Genomic DNA, 18,520 nt, shown 5'->3' with positions numbered 1-18,520 from the left:
CAAATAAATTTCACCCGAATGACTTATTTTACTTCGGACTAAGATAGATATATGTTTTTAGTGTCTTATTATGATGTTTTTTAATAATATATTTCTAATGTTAGTACGGTGTATACGTAACGTACAGTAAATAAAATAAAAATCCTGCGGTCATTGGCATGGCATATACATTGAGTTTTTTCTCTTTGGGACGTCCCGGCGTCCATGTGCTAGTTAGGAGGAACGTCTTAACTTAAACCAGACACTCAGACAGCCAAAGCTTTCGTCTTATTTCAACCAAAACTTATATCTCTAAACATCTACATGGTTAATATAAAATTATATCTGAAAAATGAAGTGACGAAATATAATTGATGATCAAACGAACTTCTTGAAGTGAAGTTCGATCGATATTATATGAGTCACTTCATTTGAAGATATAATATAAGGTCCCACCCACCCTAGAACCCTGATATAAGTTTTGGTTTCTGCCTTCTCTAAAAATAATGAAGAGCGCAGCGGTCGCCGCACGCAGGTAACCAGTAAACGGAAGTGGGTGGAAGTTGTTTTTCACAGTTTTAATCAAAATAGTTACTCTTAAATGTGTGCGATGCTATCTGTAGGTACAATGGGGAAACTACATGGTTAATATAAAATTATATCTTCAAATGAAGTGACTCATATAATATCGATCGAACTTCACTTCAAGAAGTTCGTTTGATCATCAAATATATTTAATATCAAGTCACGTAGTGAAACTCCAACGTTTTATAAGGATTAAGAAAAAAAACATTACCTAGTTTATGTAGTTATTTTTTTATTCATTAAGGTAGGTAGGTGGCCGAGTGGATCTGATGTCTTACATTCAATCCGGAGGTCGCGGGTTCAAAACCTGGCTCGTACCAATGAGTTTTTCCGAACGTATGTACGAAATATCTTCTGACTTTCGCCACCTAGTCACAGGACTAGGACTCCAAACCTCCAAGGTCCTCCAAGGACTAGGGCTACAGAGCCCTGGCTATATTTGGAGCCCTAAGTCCAAAAAATATTATAGTCAATTTATTTTTTCGCGTTTGAATACTTTGTTAAGATGTTAATCTTATATTTCGTTTTGTGTCATATATATCTTTTTTTTGTTGATAAAAATGACCCAAATTATAAATTATGCTTCGATGTGGCATTATAATTTTGTAGACGTAAACTTAATAACATGATTTTTTGTGGCATTAACATGGTGTTGCACGCCATCACCGCTAGGCCACCAGCGCTAGTAACTATCTACTAATGTTATATTTAATATCAGATTTCCGAAAAATAAAACTCATTGTAAAATCTTTTCTATCTATCTAGGTCAGGCTTTCTTTTCTCGGAAATGTACTTTTATAAACTCCGTTCCTATTTCTTACTTTAATCCCGCTAAAATGCTGATATCAGCGCTTCAAGCCGTTAAACAACTCCTTCACAGTTCTGCCGACTTTAATACTTCAAAAATTGCGATAAGACGATGTTTCTTCTCTTTTTGTATTAGCTCTTGTGCGATAAGTTCGCTTCAATAAATAAAACCGGTGTATCTTCCTCGTAAATAGTATTATTGTGCTCGTAATACATTTTATTGCTATCTGTGCGGAGATTCCATCCCATAGATTCTTCATGGATCTTAGAGAATCAACCACGCAGTGGCACTTTGGTACCTCAGCGGTGGCAGCAAGGTTCCATTTTTATTACCTGCCACTATACCCGTCACTCTCGCGCTTACATACTTGTTATGTGACAAATGATAAAGAGCCGACCATCTAGCCTTACATATTATTTGACGACCGGTTTGGCCTAGTGGGTAGTGACCCTGCCTACGAAGCTAATGGTCCCGGGTTCAAATCCTGGTAAGGGCATGTATTTGTGTGATGAGCATGGATATTTGTTCCTGAGTCATGAGTGTTTTCTATGTATTTAAGTATTTATAAATATTTATATATTATATATATCGTTGTCTAGGTACCCTCAACACAAGCCTTATTGAGCTTACTGTGGGACTTAGTCAATTTGTGTAATAATGTCCTATAATATTTATTTATTTATTTATTTTAACTAAAATAAAAATTAAAAAAACAATCCGGTATTTTTTTTACTTTTACGGTAGATACTAATTATTATAATGTCACCGAATTTATTAAATTAAGATATTAAGTTTTGACGTCCGGTTTGGCTTAGTGGGTAGTGAGCATATGAAGCCGATGGTCCCGGGTTCGAATCCTTATATGGGCATTTATTTGTCTGATGAACACAGATATTTGTTTCTGAGTCATGGATGTTTTCTATGTATATAAGTATGTATTTATCTACCTACCTACCTGTGGAAACTTGTAATTGGCTTACTGTTTCTATTTCGCCACTTATTTTGTTACTCAAGCTGTAAGTTTTCCTAAGAAATAAAATAATAATAATATCTTCGCCTAGTACCCATAGTAGCTATGCTTAGTTTGGGGCTAATTAAGTATATCTGTGTAAGATTGATTGTATTTCGGCGTGTTTGCGTAGATGCACTATGTAATGGATGGATCTATGCATCAGCAAGATTTGTGCTTGAAACGGATTGCGAAAAAGAAAAAATTTGCTGGAAATGGTTGTTACGTGGTTCAGGATTATTGTAAATGTCCTTTTTTATGATCAAAAGGTCTCTTGGGGATAATATTTGTGACAAATACAGGACAACGTGTTTTGTTCACAAAGTGGTTGATACAATTCACAGATTTTATTGGGAGGCGTTTGCGTAAAGCAGAAAAGAACACGTATGATAAATAAATAAATAAATATAAATATAAATATTATAGGACATTATTACACAAATTGACTAAGTCCCACAGTAAGCTCAATAAGGCTTGTGTTGTAGGTACCTAGACAACGATATATATAATATATAATTATAAATACTTGAATACATAGAAAACACCCATGACTCAGAAACAAATAACCGTGTTCAACACACAAATATATGCTCTTACCAGGATTTGAACCTGGGACCATCAGCTTCATAGGCATGATGGTGATTTGAAGTGTTACCAGAACTACTATTTTGCAGCAGAGGGCCTACCGCGAACACCAAAGTTCACAAATTGCAGGCATCTTTCTCTGACACTCTAATTACCTACGACTTCATTGAAGTAAAAGAGAAAGATGCCCGCAATTTGCGGACTTCAATGTTGGCAGTACGCCCTCAGAAGTAAAACCAATGTGGGGAAGACGTCTAGTCTTTCATCACTTTCAACTCTTTTAAATATCAACAGATTTTAGTCTGAATCGATTCGCCCTTTGCTCCGATTCGCCTCTGTCGGTTTGTGCCTTAGGAACTTCACTGCTATAAATTTTACATACTGGGTTGTCCACATTGACTTAAGCAACATTTTCCTTATGATCTCAACACAACTAATTATAATAACAGTTTAATGATTGTATATTTGGCCGTGTAGAGATGTCGTGAATAATCCTTTCTCATTATGTTTTGATGGAAACATACAAACGTGTAATGCTATTTCAGTCAGTCTTAGTTCACAGTACACTACACACTGTACACTTACGGCCCGATTCGAAGAGAGACTAAGACACGTTTAAGATCTTGGAAAGATCTATAAAAATCCATACCTAAACGAAATGTCAAAATTGACGTTTATTTCGATTCCGCTGTGATCCCAATAAGATATATCTACGATATTTCTAACGTCAAATTTGTTGTCGTATAATTGACTGAATCGAGCTGATTCAGTCAATTATACGACATTTAAACGGTATCTAAATGAGAAGTTATCTAAACCAGAACTTATCTTTATCGTACCTCATTCTTCGAATCGGGCCGTTAAGCGGCATTTTTCTAATGATCTGAACAACAAATAATAATAACAGTTTAATGATTCTATTATATACACTTAGTACACCGTACAAAAAGTACTTTAAACATTTCAGAGGAAAAAATTGTAGCTAAATCCTACTTTTAATGACTGAAGAATGGATATTACTTGGAATTTACTTTATAATATTTTATTATAAAGTAAATTCGGAGGTACCTCGATTGCTTAGAAGAAAAATTGGCCAAAGGCATGTTGGGCCATGCTACGTAGGGTTCCATAGTTTACCGTCAGAATAGGCTAAACGGGGGCTATTAGTAAGTATCATTGTACATTGCAAAATGGAGTACCTTCGCAGCGCTTTATACGTCTTTTTACTAAGAAGAGAAGACTTTTTGCAATAGGTAACTCAAAAAACCGGACAAATGGGAGTCGCAATCGCCCACCGAGGGTTCCGTACGTTTTAGTATTTGTTGTTATAGCGGAAACAGAAATACATCATCTATAAAAAAAAATTTGAAATGTGAAAATGTCAGACGGACAGGCAGACAGACAGACGGAGGGACAGCGGAGTCTTAGTAATTGAGTCCCGTTTTACCCTTTGGGTACGGAACCCTAAAAACGGCTGGACTGGTCATGTTTGCTATAGTTTTATATTAAGCTTTTGTATTACAAATCTTTAAATTTTTTTTGGATCCATGATTTTTTTTTTAATGTGTACTTGGCCGGTTAAGATAGAAAATTAGTTCGAGTTTTGAAATAGCATGAGCTAGCTTTATTTATCCTTTCTTATTGAAAGTCAAACAACATTTGAAAAACACTAATTTAACGGTTAGGCTGTGCACAGTCTTAGTTTTCACGGTAATTTTGTATTTGTTTTGTTTTGTGAGAATGTTACTTAGGTTGTGTTCAATATTAAGGTATTTTACGGTTTAACTCGCGTATTTTCAGTCACTGGTGCAGTGGTGCATCATATTTGAGAGAGCCAGGAGGTCTCCATTTTTGCATGAGCAGTGGTAGCGATAGCCGCGTGCGACGAACCCACACGTAAAATTAGCTTAATTTTAGTATGATACTCGACAATTTGCATTCGAATTATGTTTTACTTACCATTGAAGCTACAACGCTGACACGATGGGCTCCTTATCCGACGTAGTTACAGTTTTATCTACAAACATGTACATATTAACACAGTCTTCACTCGGACTCGGATTCTCCTCCGGCTTCTCGTCAGGACTTATATTTTCATCGTCCTCATACACTTTCATCTTATCTTCAAACTCCATTTTATATCTAACTGAAGGCATTTTATTTACAGTTGACAACAAAGATTCTTGTATAGTGTTTTCATTCCCGTTGCACGTCTTTTCTGATCGAAACATATCTGTTCTTTCAGAGGCGTTGCATTTTCTTTTAGGCTTCTTAACTAAAACTCCCAAACAGGGAAGAATCTGTTTAAACTCTTTCCGGAAATTATCGTTTAACCAAGCGTAAAGAAAAGGATTATAGCACGTGGAAGACATTGCTATGAAATGTGCAAAGAAGAATAATACCATGTAGTATCTCCAATGCTCTGTCAATGAGTAAAAATCACTGCTTATATTAGTAAGATTCAACGGCAGCCAAGACAGACCGAAGATAGCCACCATTGCTATTAACATTCTATTAGTTCTTCTTTTTCTTTCTCTTTCAGCATCTTCCTTCTTACTATTCTTACTCCCCGGTCTTGATTTTAATCTATCATTTAATTTAACACTAACGCATGTATAACAAAACGCCATGATGGTAAAAGGTAACACAAATTGCATTATAGTCGTAATGGCACCAAATGCTTTCCGAATTTGATCTGAAGGCCATTTCTCCACGCAATAAGCATTATCTCTCTCGCTTTCTTCAGCTTCTGGATTATATTCTAAACCCATATAGTAGCCATATGGGAATGTTACTGTTAAAGCGAAAACCCATATCCCAATTATCAATGCAATACAGGTGTTAATCTTCATTCGCGGTTTAAACGGGTATATTATCACGAAGAATCTATCTATGGCTATGGAAGTTAAAGTGAGAGTGGAAATGTAAACGCTACAGCCTTGAGCGTAAGGCATGATATGGCATAGCAGACCTCCAAACACCCATCTGCCTAGGAAGGTGTAGAGGGGAGTAAATGGTACAGCAAATACGCATAGTAATATGTCTGACAAAGCTAAGTTCGTGATGAATAGATTAGTGACCGTTTGCATGGCTCGGTTTCTAATGACGGCATAGCACACGAGAGCATTTCCGAAGATTCCTATGATGAAGATAAGAGTGTACGCTGTGCAGAAAACTGCTTGGATAGCTTTATCTTCGATAGGATCTGGTGGACGAGAAGCGTTTGCGCTTTCTGTGAAATTGTCATTGTAAGACGGTTCTGTACTCCATTCGGTCATAATGAAATCTTTTTAACTGGGCATCACAAACCTTTTAGGTTTGTTACTATCATTTCTAGTTTTGCTGTATTTTAATACAGTTCGTTTCATAGTGTTTATATTTGGTTTATCAACTTCTTCGTTCTGGTCTGAACTGCTTCATGTTGCCTTGTAGCTATGACGCCATTTTGTCTAAGCGCCCATAATCTGAAACAAAACAGTAGTAAGTATTAAAAGGATGTTTTTTATCACTCAGTTTGGATTTTAATCTAGGCTTAGTGATATCAAGGGTAATATGAGATAAATATTTGATTTGCCTCATTTTCAAGTGTGCTTTTAAAGTACCAAAATAACATCGATAGTGTTTTGATCCCGTGCCATCATTTGTTCTATTTAAAGTTTATATAAACATAGATTTTCAGTTGTTTTAATTATATTAGAAATGAATTTTGAACCATGCCCTCACGGCATAATAAAGCGACATCGACAAATTTGCTACTCAATAAAGGTGAAGTTCAGATGACAACTGCAGCTGCATAACTGTTGCGAAATTTCTGCGGCGGCGTCGATGCCGCCGAAGTACCGTTCAGTTTCCTCGATTATTGACTGACAGATTTAACGTCATAATCGCGGTAGTAATGCGCCGGCGAATGTCGCTAATATAATCTAGTTTAGTCTAGCTGCCTAAAACAAAGATTTTCATTTCATTTATCAAGGAAATTTACAGATACAGCAGCGACACATGTTTTTGTCACCATAGTAAACAATTTCACTCTGCCTCTGGTTTTTATATTGACAATTGACAGTTTTTTATAGAATGACCCGCTGCCATATTTAATTCTGATCAGTTTTTTGTTTGTGTGTAGTGCATGTTGCACTAATCGGCACTACGTATAAGACTCACGTATAACTTACTCATATAACAGCTCCTCAGTCCAGACTATGGAGCATATAATTCAGCGATGCCCTCTGCACTCATACTCGGGACCACCAGAGGACCTGCTGCGCCTAACACCCGACGCAATTGCGTGGCTGAACGCTCTGAATATTGACATTTAATTTTAATTTTAATTGTAATGTAATTTTTATTCTGTGATATTTATGTAACTACCTATTTTTTGTATAAGCCATACGATTAAATAAAATAAATAAATATAACAGCTTATGGCGCGATCACACTGCCAATTTGCGAGTGAGTTGAAAGCGAGGCGAGTGCGCAGTACGTTCGCCGCGAGTGCGCAACGATTTTGCTGCGTACTGACATACTGGGATGGGAGTAGGGCTTGCAATTCGAATATTCGAATTTGTCGAATATTTGACCTGTTTTGATATTCGAATATTCGCCTATGGGAGCGAAATCATCTTTCTTCTTATCTTTATTTTTTCTTTATTGCATCCATGGTTTTTACAGGTGTTACATAGTAGTTGTGAGTTTCACATAGACCCTGATAGGGTACAGTCTTAAATCTAAGTTATGTAAACGAGGTTTTATAACAATTAGTTGATTTTATACTATACTATTCTATACTAATTCCAATTTTAAATTTTATGTCAACAAATTCATTCACAACTAAGAGATAATATTATTGATAGTTAACATTTTATATGCAATAAAATTGTAGTGTATATAATATTAATTTTAATAGTAATGTCAAAAACTAAAAAATAAAATCGCATATCATGTAAAATATTAACAATAATGCGATGCGAAATATAGCGATGAGTAGATATCTAATAACGTTCGTTATTATTTTTATCATCCAAAAAATCATTAAGTTTATAATTTAGCATTTGTTAAGTAAAAAGTTCTTCAACTGTTTAATAAATTGTTTGTCTGAGGCAGTTTAATTTCGTCACTGTTTTATAATATATTTTATTGCCATCATTTTTGGGCTTCTTTTGTGTAGCTGAAGTTCTGATTGTTCGGGTGGCGCCAGGTTATGCTTGAATCTACCCCTCAATCTTATATCATATCTTCGAGGTTTTCGACCAATTTTGGGCAAATATGAGGATATTTTCTGACGAATCTATCATCATTGCGCACTCGCGGCAATATCGTTGCGCACTCGCGGCGAATTCGTTGCTCGCCTCGCTTTCAACTCGCTCGCAAATTGCCAGTGTGCCCGCGGCCTTAACCTCAGAAACCAACCTCAATAATTTCTCAGAAACTGTCTCAGTTCAGCGATAAGCCTGTCAGTATAACGTATATATGAAAGTCACCGTAATTTATTAATATTTGATTATCGTATTACTCGGGGCCTAAATCCTAGTAGTTCAGTTAAGGCGACTACTACAGTGCAAAATAGTATAGTGTATATTTACGTGTACGTTTGTACATCAGTAAATCACACAAGTAATATAACTAGGCTAGTTTAAGCACGAAGTTTTCAAAGGCTTCTAAGATAAAGGTGGATACTACCGTTGCTTCTTCGAAGAAACAATGACCATTGATTATTTGAACTAGCCCATTTTAAATTTATAAAACTGAAAATGATTTCTTTTTCATACTATTAAATTATGCCTGTAAGGGAAACGTGCTCATCTGCATAACTATACAAATATATTTAATAAATGAGAACAATTTAGAAGGACCGTGAACATAGAAGAAATAGATTTCATTATCTCTCTTAGCAGCGGTAGTGAGCCATTACTATATTGCAGTGAAAGAGATGCAGATAACGACATTTTCGTTTTCGATGTTCGTAATGTGCCGAGGAACTAAAAAGATTAAAAAATATGGACAAATTATAGGCGATTTTTATTTTTAGGTGCTCAATATAAGTAGCTCAATGAACCGTAGTATCGGTAAATAAAACATGTTGTACTTCAAAATCGAACAACATCACTATTATGAATAGTTTTTAATTTTGTATAGTGCCACTATGATTCTTACGGATTGATTATAATCAAGGTCGTTGAGGTTACCAGTCGCCTTAATATAGCCGAAGGCGAATTAATTTAGATTGCAGCTGACGTAATTTACGGACTAATAAGTAACAGAAGCTGCTTCGGTATATTCGTGTAGTCTCGGGAGATTATATGTAGTAATTACATACAGACGCATTTAGCATGTATATTATGCATATGTTTAGGTGATTCATGGGTATTCAGAGCCACAAAAACCCGCTGCCATACACGACCAATTGGAACTTTAAAATACGTCAAACTGATATGGCAGTGTCAAAAAGACGCACCTTCAAGCAAAAACGTCACTATGATACTGACATATCCGGTCCATATCGTATCTATACCAAATATTTGACGTATCTTAAAGTTCTAATCGGGGCGACAATCGTAGTTACGCTCTGATTTTAAAACTACTTATTTCAATGTAGTACAGTCAGCATCAAAAGTAGCGGATGAAACAACGCACCAAAAGTATCTGATATTCGGGATAACTTTTCTAAATGTAGATAATTCTCTAAAATTCACACCCTAAATTATATCTTTTACAGTCTAAATTGTTCTACATATAGAACTATCACTTTTTGGTAAGCTGTTACAGAATGGTAGATACTTTTGAAGAGTTGTTTGATCCGCTACTTTTGATGCTGACTGTACATGAAACTTAAATATTTACGTAACTTACATTATTTATTCATATCTGACAATAAAATATTGTGCTAAATATAAGCTTCAAATTAAAAATTTGTTGTTTGTTTATATATATATTTCTTACTACATGACATTTATTATTTTGTTTCAATGTTTTTATATTTTAATTAATTTACTCTTATTAATCTTTACTGACATTAATTATTTTTTGAAGTCTTCATAATTTTATAATTTGAATTGTTTTGTCTTTTAGCCAATATTACCATTGTTTCTAGTCAAAATTATAGTTGTGATTAATTAAAATTATAAAGCTCATCCGGTTTTTGTAAATGTGCATGGTGAATTTATCAATGAATTCATTCATAATTTCTCCATGCAGCTACGAAACGCACTTACCTCGTTTCTGCATGTTTTACCATGTTTTAGTGTTATATGTAGCTGTAAGTCTTAACATTTATTTTATTTTATTTTTACTTTGTATGTTACTAACACACATATCGGCTGTGATTGCCTGAAATAAATGATTATTTAATTTAATTTAATTTAAAAATAAACACTATATTCAGGGCCTGTTTCACAGTGTCCTGAATAAGCTACTTGCTACTTAAATGACGAATAAAGTCATCGTTGGCGTTTCACAATCCTCAAATAAGCTTAACTGGTAGATAAAATGTTAAGTTTTGTAGGAAGTTTTATCTGGCAGTTAATTCATTTGTTAATTAACTATCCAAAACTTTACTTGTACATTGAGAAACAGGCCCTAAATTTAATAAAATTAATGCTTAATAGGTGATCCCAAGTTGATGATATTAATGAAAATTATCAAAAATGTGTATATATCATTTTAAGTTAAATTTGTGATAGCAGTGGACTAATTGGTATCTGGTTATTGCTGCGAGGCTCTCGTTAAAAGTGCAGTGCAGCAGACAAAGTTGATTACTCTTTAGCACCACCCAGGGGACACGTGCAGGGCATCTAAGGTAATCTTCCTGCGGACGCGAGTAATCGTTGTCCCCCTCCTGAAGACCTGATCATCCTTAGCGACGAGGCCATCAAGTGGCTGATTGGACTCAACTTGTATTTATAACTGTTTGTTTTCTGTTATTATAATATGCCACACGATTAAATAAAAGTTAAATTTGTATCATGTCAATCAAATGTTAATATCAATGTTAAGTTCATTATTAACAAGCTCAAAGTTATAATATTTGACCTACGTAGCCTCACAAAGGGCGCGGGCACACTGGCAACGATTTCGCTGCGTAGGTACTGTCATACTGGGATGGAAGCGAAATCGTTGCGCGCTCGCTTGCAACTCGCTATCAAATCGTCAGTGTGCCCGCGCCCTAAGCTTAATAAGGCTTATAGGTATTGTGGGTAGGTACAAGACGACGATATATATAAAACAGATAAATATACTAAAATACATAGAAAACATTTATAACTCGGGAACAAATATTTTTGATAAACACACAAGTAAATGCTCCTACCTACAGGAGGCAGACTAGGAGGCCGTGGAACATAGTAAACTTAACTAACATAAATAATAATTATACATTAGATACCTATAGGTATGTGTTTCGTACGTATTCTACCCTTGACATTGGAATTATGAGAGTCGTCTGGCACAGTTATTGTCTGACTGAGACTTGATGACGTCATTACTTAGCCACTCGCATCACGCGTTCGCGCCAAATGTGCTGTGATAAGGCAAAATACAAACGTGACGTGTTTGGGTGACTTTTTTAGGAGAAAATATAAATCAGGAGTAGCATTCGGGTTATTAAAATAGGTGGTTGATTTAATATTGAATGGTATATGAAAATACTTTCGGAATATCTCGCGTTTTTTCGTTAGTACTTTTTTATGGTATAGGCGGCAAACGAGCTTGTAGTGTGTGTACTACGCCTTACCCACACACGTGTATAGCTTAGTATATAATGGTATGTGCTTGTTATTTAAGACACAATAAACCTATACTCCAGCCGAAGTAGGTATCCTTTGACATAAATGATTTCGTAAAAAATAAATAAATGTATAAAATATATGTACAGAATGTAATATCTGCATTAATATGATGTTAGTTATAGAGTAATAATGATGTTTTAATTTTATAAGTATATACTTCAAATGTCAATTTACAAATCGACTTGTAACGAATGTTACTAATAAATATTTTCTTTTCGCCAGAGTGCAGCCTTGCGCTGCGTAAGCTAGAAAATAAATATGACCGATGTTTTGCTACATGCTGTATGTGATGCAGCTAAAGAATCGCCTGATGACCACTTACAACACCAGCACGGCTAGCACATGACGGGCGCGACAGTCGACAGGCGAGAAAATGCCGCGACATAGAGCTTTCTCGCGAATCGGTAGCATAAGACGCGCGCGACAACCCGCTGTCTCGCGGACGAATGTCAAAGCGACATAATTTTGTCGTTTGACAGTTCCACGCGGGATACTCTCGAAACTCGTAGCACAAGTGCACTATGGGAGAGAAAATATCCCGCGTTTCAACGTCAAAAGGAGAGAAACTGTCTTCGAGGCTAGAGGGTCGCGAGAAACATATTTTGTCGAAGTTTTGTTGACTTTGGTCCTAAAAGAAAGTTAATTTTCTATATTTTGTATTTATTTCATACTACAGCAATTTTCTGTATAATTTTAATATGAATCCTGAGTTTTATGATTTGTCCGTTAGCTAGGTAGGTAAGGTGTAGGTACGTGGTATTGCTTTATAACATACCTATTAAGATACCTATATCTATATCATGCCGGTAATAACAAAATGATTGTATTTTTTCACATTTACTTGTTTGTTCTCTTAAGTTAAATGAAAACCCGACAGAAAAATTAAAAGCCTAAGATTGTGCCACTACATCAACAAAGCAAACAGTTTGATGGCGAATTGACTGGAGGGTGATTAATAGAAATTACTTTGTGGAAATCCGTATTAATTGATACAAAAATCCACGAAATAATTAAGTGCTAGTCAATCAGTGCTAACCCGTTACACTTACACGCGTGTTTTTACAGTCAATGCATGCAACCTACCACCTAAAAAATATATACGCAAATAGTTAAATAAACCACCACCTAAGTACAAAAACTCGTCACGTGCTTCAATTGATTGTGGGATATAAACCGCGGTCTTGGGGTTTAATTATAGGTATATCCGGGTACTAATGATTTATAATATGTGTACAAAAACGCACCACCTAGAGAGGATGGGTGAGGATCGTGCTGTGAGAAGAGTGTATGTGGTGCACCCGGGTGGAAAACGTCCGTCTGGGCGTCCCAGATACCGCTGGAGTGACGAAGTCCTAAAAGACCTGTTCGCCATCGGAATACCAACTGGCGTGAAGTGGCGCAGGATAGGGCAGAGTGGCGCTCTCTTGCGTCAGAGGCCAAGATCTTGTTTGGGTCACTGAGCGAGTGAAGTAGTAGTAGTAGTACAAAAACGCAATGTATTTTAAAACTTTGGAGAAAGCCTTCAGATTGGGTAAGGTAACCTACAACTACTGTACTTAGGTACCTATTACTTACCCTAAGTAGGTGTCTAAGTACACTTTTGTTACTATTTGCATTATTTTATTATACGCAGATAATAAAATAATGCAAAATAATGAATCTGGCAGCCCAACTCAACCTCCACCTTGCAAAAGGCCACGGCCGTAATACGAGTATTCTGTAGTTACCACCCTAATGTACGATTCCCACCGACTGGCTGGAGTCAGGCCGCACCCGAGCGCATTTTTAATGTGCCTATATATTATAGGATAGCGCAGAAGCGATAGAATCCGTCCGGAGGCGTCTCCGCGTCCGCGAGCAGCCGACCTGCTTGCGGCCACATAAATGTGAAATGCGATCCGACTCCGCCCGTTCGGTGGGAGTCGTAGTAGTCGTACTTAAATCTAAATATCTAAAAGAGGTCAGAGTAAATAAAATAACTTAATGTTTTTGTGTATTTGCAATATGAGAAAACTAACGCTGCATCCGTAGATCGCTAAAATACAAAACACGCAAAAATAACTCATTGTTTTAAACATTCGAGTGTCGTTGTATGGAGTAGGTTCCCAACTTGAGCCCTTCTATGTCCTCCGTGGCAGGATGGCTGCGCCCAGCAGCAGCATGCTTAGGTATAGGCGCCGTGTTTGATGACAGACTTGTGCATGTCATCAATCTATCTTCAAAGCCAGCGGTGCAGCAACTAGCCAGCCACAAGGAAGATATGTTTGGGATTATCATGAGATCTTCAGTCTTCTTTGTAAAGATGGTAGCTCATTTGCCAACACTTTCGGGTAATCTCAATTATCTTTAAAAAATACCAATCATTGGTATTTAATTATTAGGTAGGTAATTATCTTTAGATATAATAATGTACTCCAACTTGTAACGACAAAGCGAATCAAATTATGATTGACACATTGACATTTCCGACTTCAAAATAATATTTGCTATTTCTTTAATCTTAATACTGCGAGAAGGAGACAAAGTTATCGTGACTAGGGACGCTCCGTTTCTAAAGCTGACTATTCATTATTTTCCCGATTATGTTAGTACCGATTCAGTGTTGCCACGAAAGAAAAGTTTGTTCCAAGTATAAATGGCCACACTGGCTAAGTCGCGCGCGGGATGGCTCTCTCGCGTGGAATTCTTTTCTCGATCTGCCAACTTATGCTACCAAAATCGAGAAACTGACAGGTCGAGATAGAAATTTGTGACACGCGACTGTTGTTTCTCGCGGCGCGAGTTATCCCGCGTGTAATCATGTGCTAGCCGTGCAGCACGGCTAGCACATGACGGGCGCGACAGTCGACAGGCGAGAAAATGCCGCGACATAGAGCTTTCTCGCGAATCGGTAGCATAAGACGCGCGCGACAACCCGCTGTCTCGCGGACGAATGTCAAAGCGACATAATTTTGTCGTTTGACAGTTCCACGCGGGATACTCTCGAAACTCGTAGCACAAGTGCACTATGGGAGAGAAAATATCCCGCGTTTCAACGTCAAAAGGAGAGAAACTGTCTTCGAGGCTAGAGGGTCGCGAGAAACATATTTTGTCGAAGTTTTGTTGACTTTGGTCCTAAAAGAAAGTTAATTTTCTATATTTTGTATTTATTTCATACTACAGCAATTTTCTGTATAATTTTAATATGAATCCTGAGTTTTATGATTTGTCCGTTAGCTAGGTAGGTAAGGTGTAGGTACGTGGTATTGCTTTATAACATACCTATTAAGATACCTATATCTATATCATGCCGGTAATAACAAAATGATTGTATTTTTTCACATTTACTTGTTTGTTCTCTTAAGTTAAATGAAAACCCGACAGAAAAATTAAAAGCCTAAGATTGTGCCACTACATCAACAAAGCAAACAGTTTGATGGCGAATTGACTGGAGGGTGATTAATAGAAATTACTTTGTGGAAATCCGTATTAATTGATACAAAAATCCACGAAATAATTAAGTGCTAGTCAATCAGTGCTAACCCGTTACACTTACACGCGTGTTTTTACAGTCAATGCATGCAACCTACCACCTAAAAAATATATACGCAAATAGTTAAATAAACCACCACCTAAGTACAAAAACTCGTCACGTGCTTCAATTGATTGTGGGATATAAACCGCGGTCTTGGGGTTTAATTATAGGTATATCCGGGTACTAATGATTTATAATATGTGTACAAAAACGCACCACCTAGAGAGGATGGGTGAGGATCGTGCTGTGAGAAGAGTGTATGTGGTGCACCCGGGTGGAAAACGTCCGTCTGGGCGTCCCAGATACCGCTGGAGTGACGAAGTCCTAAAAGACCTGTTCGCCATCGGAATACCAACTGGCGTGAAGTGGCGCAGGATAGGGCAGAGTGGCGCTCTCTTGCGTCAGAGGCCAAGATCTTGTTTGGGTCACTGAGCGAGTGAAGTAGTAGTAGTAGTACAAAAACGCAATGTATTTTAAAACTTTGGAGAAAGCCTTCAGATTGGGTAAGGTAACCTACAACTACTGTACTTAGGTACCTATTACTTACCCTAAGTAGGTGTCTAAGTACACTTTTGTTACTATTTGCATTATTTTATTATACGCAGATAATAAAATAATGCAAAATAATGAATCTGGCAGCCCAACTCAACCTCCACCTTGCAAAAGGCCACGGCCGTAATACGAGTATTCTGTAGTTACCACCCTAATGTACGATTCCCACCGACTGGCTGGAGTCAGGCCGCACCCGAGCGCATTTTTAATGTGCCTATATATTATAGGATAGCGCAGAAGCGATAGAATCCGTCCGGAGGCGTCTCCGCGTCCGCGAGCAGCCGACCTGCTTGCGGCCACATAAATGTGAAATGCGATCCGACTCCGCCCGTTCGGTGGGAGTCGTAGTAGTCGTACTTAAATCTAAATATCTAAAAGAGGTCAGAGTAAATAAAATAACTTAATGTTTTTGTGTATTTGCAATATGAGAAAACTAACGCTGCATCCGTAGATCGCTAAAATACAAAACACGCAAAAATAACTCATTGTTTTAAACATTCGAGTGTCGTTGTATGGAGTAGGTTCCCAACTTGAGCCCTTCTATGTCCTCCGTGGCAGGATGGCTGCGCCCAGCAGCAGCATGCTTAGGTATAGGCGCCGTGTTTGATGACAGACTTGTGCATGTCATCAATCTATCTTCAAAGCCAGCGGTGCAGCAACTAGCCAGCCACAAGGAAGATATGTTTGGGATTATCATGAGATCTTCAGTCTTCTTTGTAAAGATGGTAGCTCATTTGCCAACACTTTCGGGTAATCTCAATTATCTTTAAAAAATACCAATCATTGGTATTTAATTATTAGGTAGGTAATTATCTTTAGATATAATAATGTACTCCAACTTGTAACGACAAAGCGAATCAAATTATGATTGACACATTGACATTTCCGACTTCAAAATAATATTTGCTATTTCTTTAATCTTAATACTGCGAGAAGGAGACAAAGTTATCGTGACTAGGGACGCTCCGTTTCTAAAGCTGACTATTCATTATTTTCCCGATTATGTTAGTACCGATTCAGTGTTGCCACGAAAGAAAAGTTTGTTCCAAGTATAAATGGCCACACTGGCTAAGTCGCGCGCGGGATGGCTCTCTCGCGTGGAATTCTTTTCTCGATCTGCCAACTTATGCTACCAAAATCGAGAAACTGACAGGTCGAGATAGAAATTTGTGACACGCGACTGTTGTTTCTCGCGGCGCGAGTTATCCCGCGTGTAATCATGTGCTAGCCGTGCAGGGGGATGAATGTGCGTTGCTGACCTTCAAGATGGAAGTGCGCTCTTTTCTTGAGGGTTTGAAGGTCATATCGGTCTGGAAATACCGCTAGACCACAGTACGAACGGTTGTTATCAAAATAAAACAATAACTGATTTAAAATCTAAATTCCACTCGAATCTTAGGTATCCACTAAACTAAGGTATCGATTATTCAGAATCAGATACAGGCCGATCTTAAATTTTTGTTCCCTCAACAAAATTACTTGTGACAAATGCCCTCAAGGACAAACTATAAAATTCAACGACGCTAGATTTAAAATTGTACACAAAGTAATTTAATCCGAAAACAAAGAGTAGTAGGTACAGTTCTAACTATTTTTATGAAGGTAAAACCTAAAACCGTGAGCAGAGTTATCAAAAATAAATTTCAAACTGCATTTTTGGAATAGCTTTTCGTGCATAACATTGACTGTGAATATATTAAGCCGATAACATGGTTTACTGGTACACTAGGGTGTAAAAAATATACACGGAATAGCGTGAAAATTTTGTCGTTGAAAAATTAAATTTCTCTATAGAATCAGATTATTTTCTGGATCGAACATTTTATGAAATTGTGAGCGGTAAAAGTGCCAGCCAGCAAATTCTACAAAAATCACATTTAAGTATGTAAATATTGCACTTAAGGTATAAAAAGTTATAGTAAAAATGCAATTTAAAACTGTTAAGGTGTAGAGAGCCCATTAATATTTATGTGTGCCGACTGTTAGACTTGCTACATTTTTTTCTTGCTACAATTACTTAGGTACATAAATGTCAGAAAGAGATCGCTCTTCAGCGATGAGATTGCCTGTTGTCTAGCTGAGTCCCGAGCCCATTGTCGCACTTAAGAGTTTGAATGTAAACAATAGTTCTATATGGTATATTATCATAGTTCTCAAAAGCTGTATACTTATTGCTACTGTGCTGTAATTAATGCTTATAGGGTGGTTGATTGTTTAGTCGAATCAAGTTGCTCAGTCAAAACCATTAGTCAATCATGTTTGCTGCTGCTTGCTGTATGTACTATTTATTTATTTTTTGCGACAATAAATGACTTTTTTTTATATTTAAGTTTATAATATATGCTTTTTATGCATGCACTGTTCCAATGAGCGCTGCCGCGCCTAATTTCGACGGTGTAGACCTGTGTAGACGGTGAGACAACCTGTATAACAGCCAACACGGCTATTATAAAAGAAGCCTTTCTTGCATTGCTTAAAACTGAATATATGTAAGGCTCCGTAATTTTGAAAAAAACTAAATCGACAAAAAGAAACATTTTCGAGCAGGATCATAATATTTCACAAGAACCGGTTAAGAAATGTGACCCATACGGGAAACATCTGGACAACCGTGAAATATGAAAGCATTTTTGCTCAAGCTGAAACACTGACACTTGGCTCGCATTTAGTTTATTCGGCCAACAACGTTCAACGTGGATTTTACTGCG

At 37.0% G+C, this 18,520-nt stretch overlaps 1 protein-coding gene across 2 annotated transcripts in view; it reads right to left on the bottom strand.

Moving 5' to 3' along the window:
- Positions 1–18,520, bottom strand: part of LOC133523848 (prolactin-releasing peptide receptor-like) — a 123,824-nt gene that overhangs the window by 9,928 nt on the left and 95,376 nt on the right. For both annotated transcript variants that reach the window (XM_061859595.1, XM_061859596.1), the window contains one exon: positions 4,926–6,430. In XM_061859595.1, coding sequence (XP_061715579.1) covers positions 4,934–6,244 — 1,311 coding nt within the window. In that variant the 5' untranslated portion in view covers positions 6,245–6,430 and the 3' untranslated portion in view covers positions 4,926–4,933. The remainder of the gene's footprint in view (positions 1–4,925; positions 6,431–18,520) is intronic.

Source organism: Cydia pomonella, chromosome 12, assembly GCF_033807575.1.
Source record: "Cydia pomonella isolate Wapato2018A chromosome 12, ilCydPomo1, whole genome shotgun sequence".
NCBI classification, from domain to species: domain Eukaryota; kingdom Metazoa; phylum Arthropoda; class Insecta; order Lepidoptera; family Tortricidae; genus Cydia; species Cydia pomonella.
This window is presented reverse-complemented; position numbering and strand designations above follow the sequence as displayed.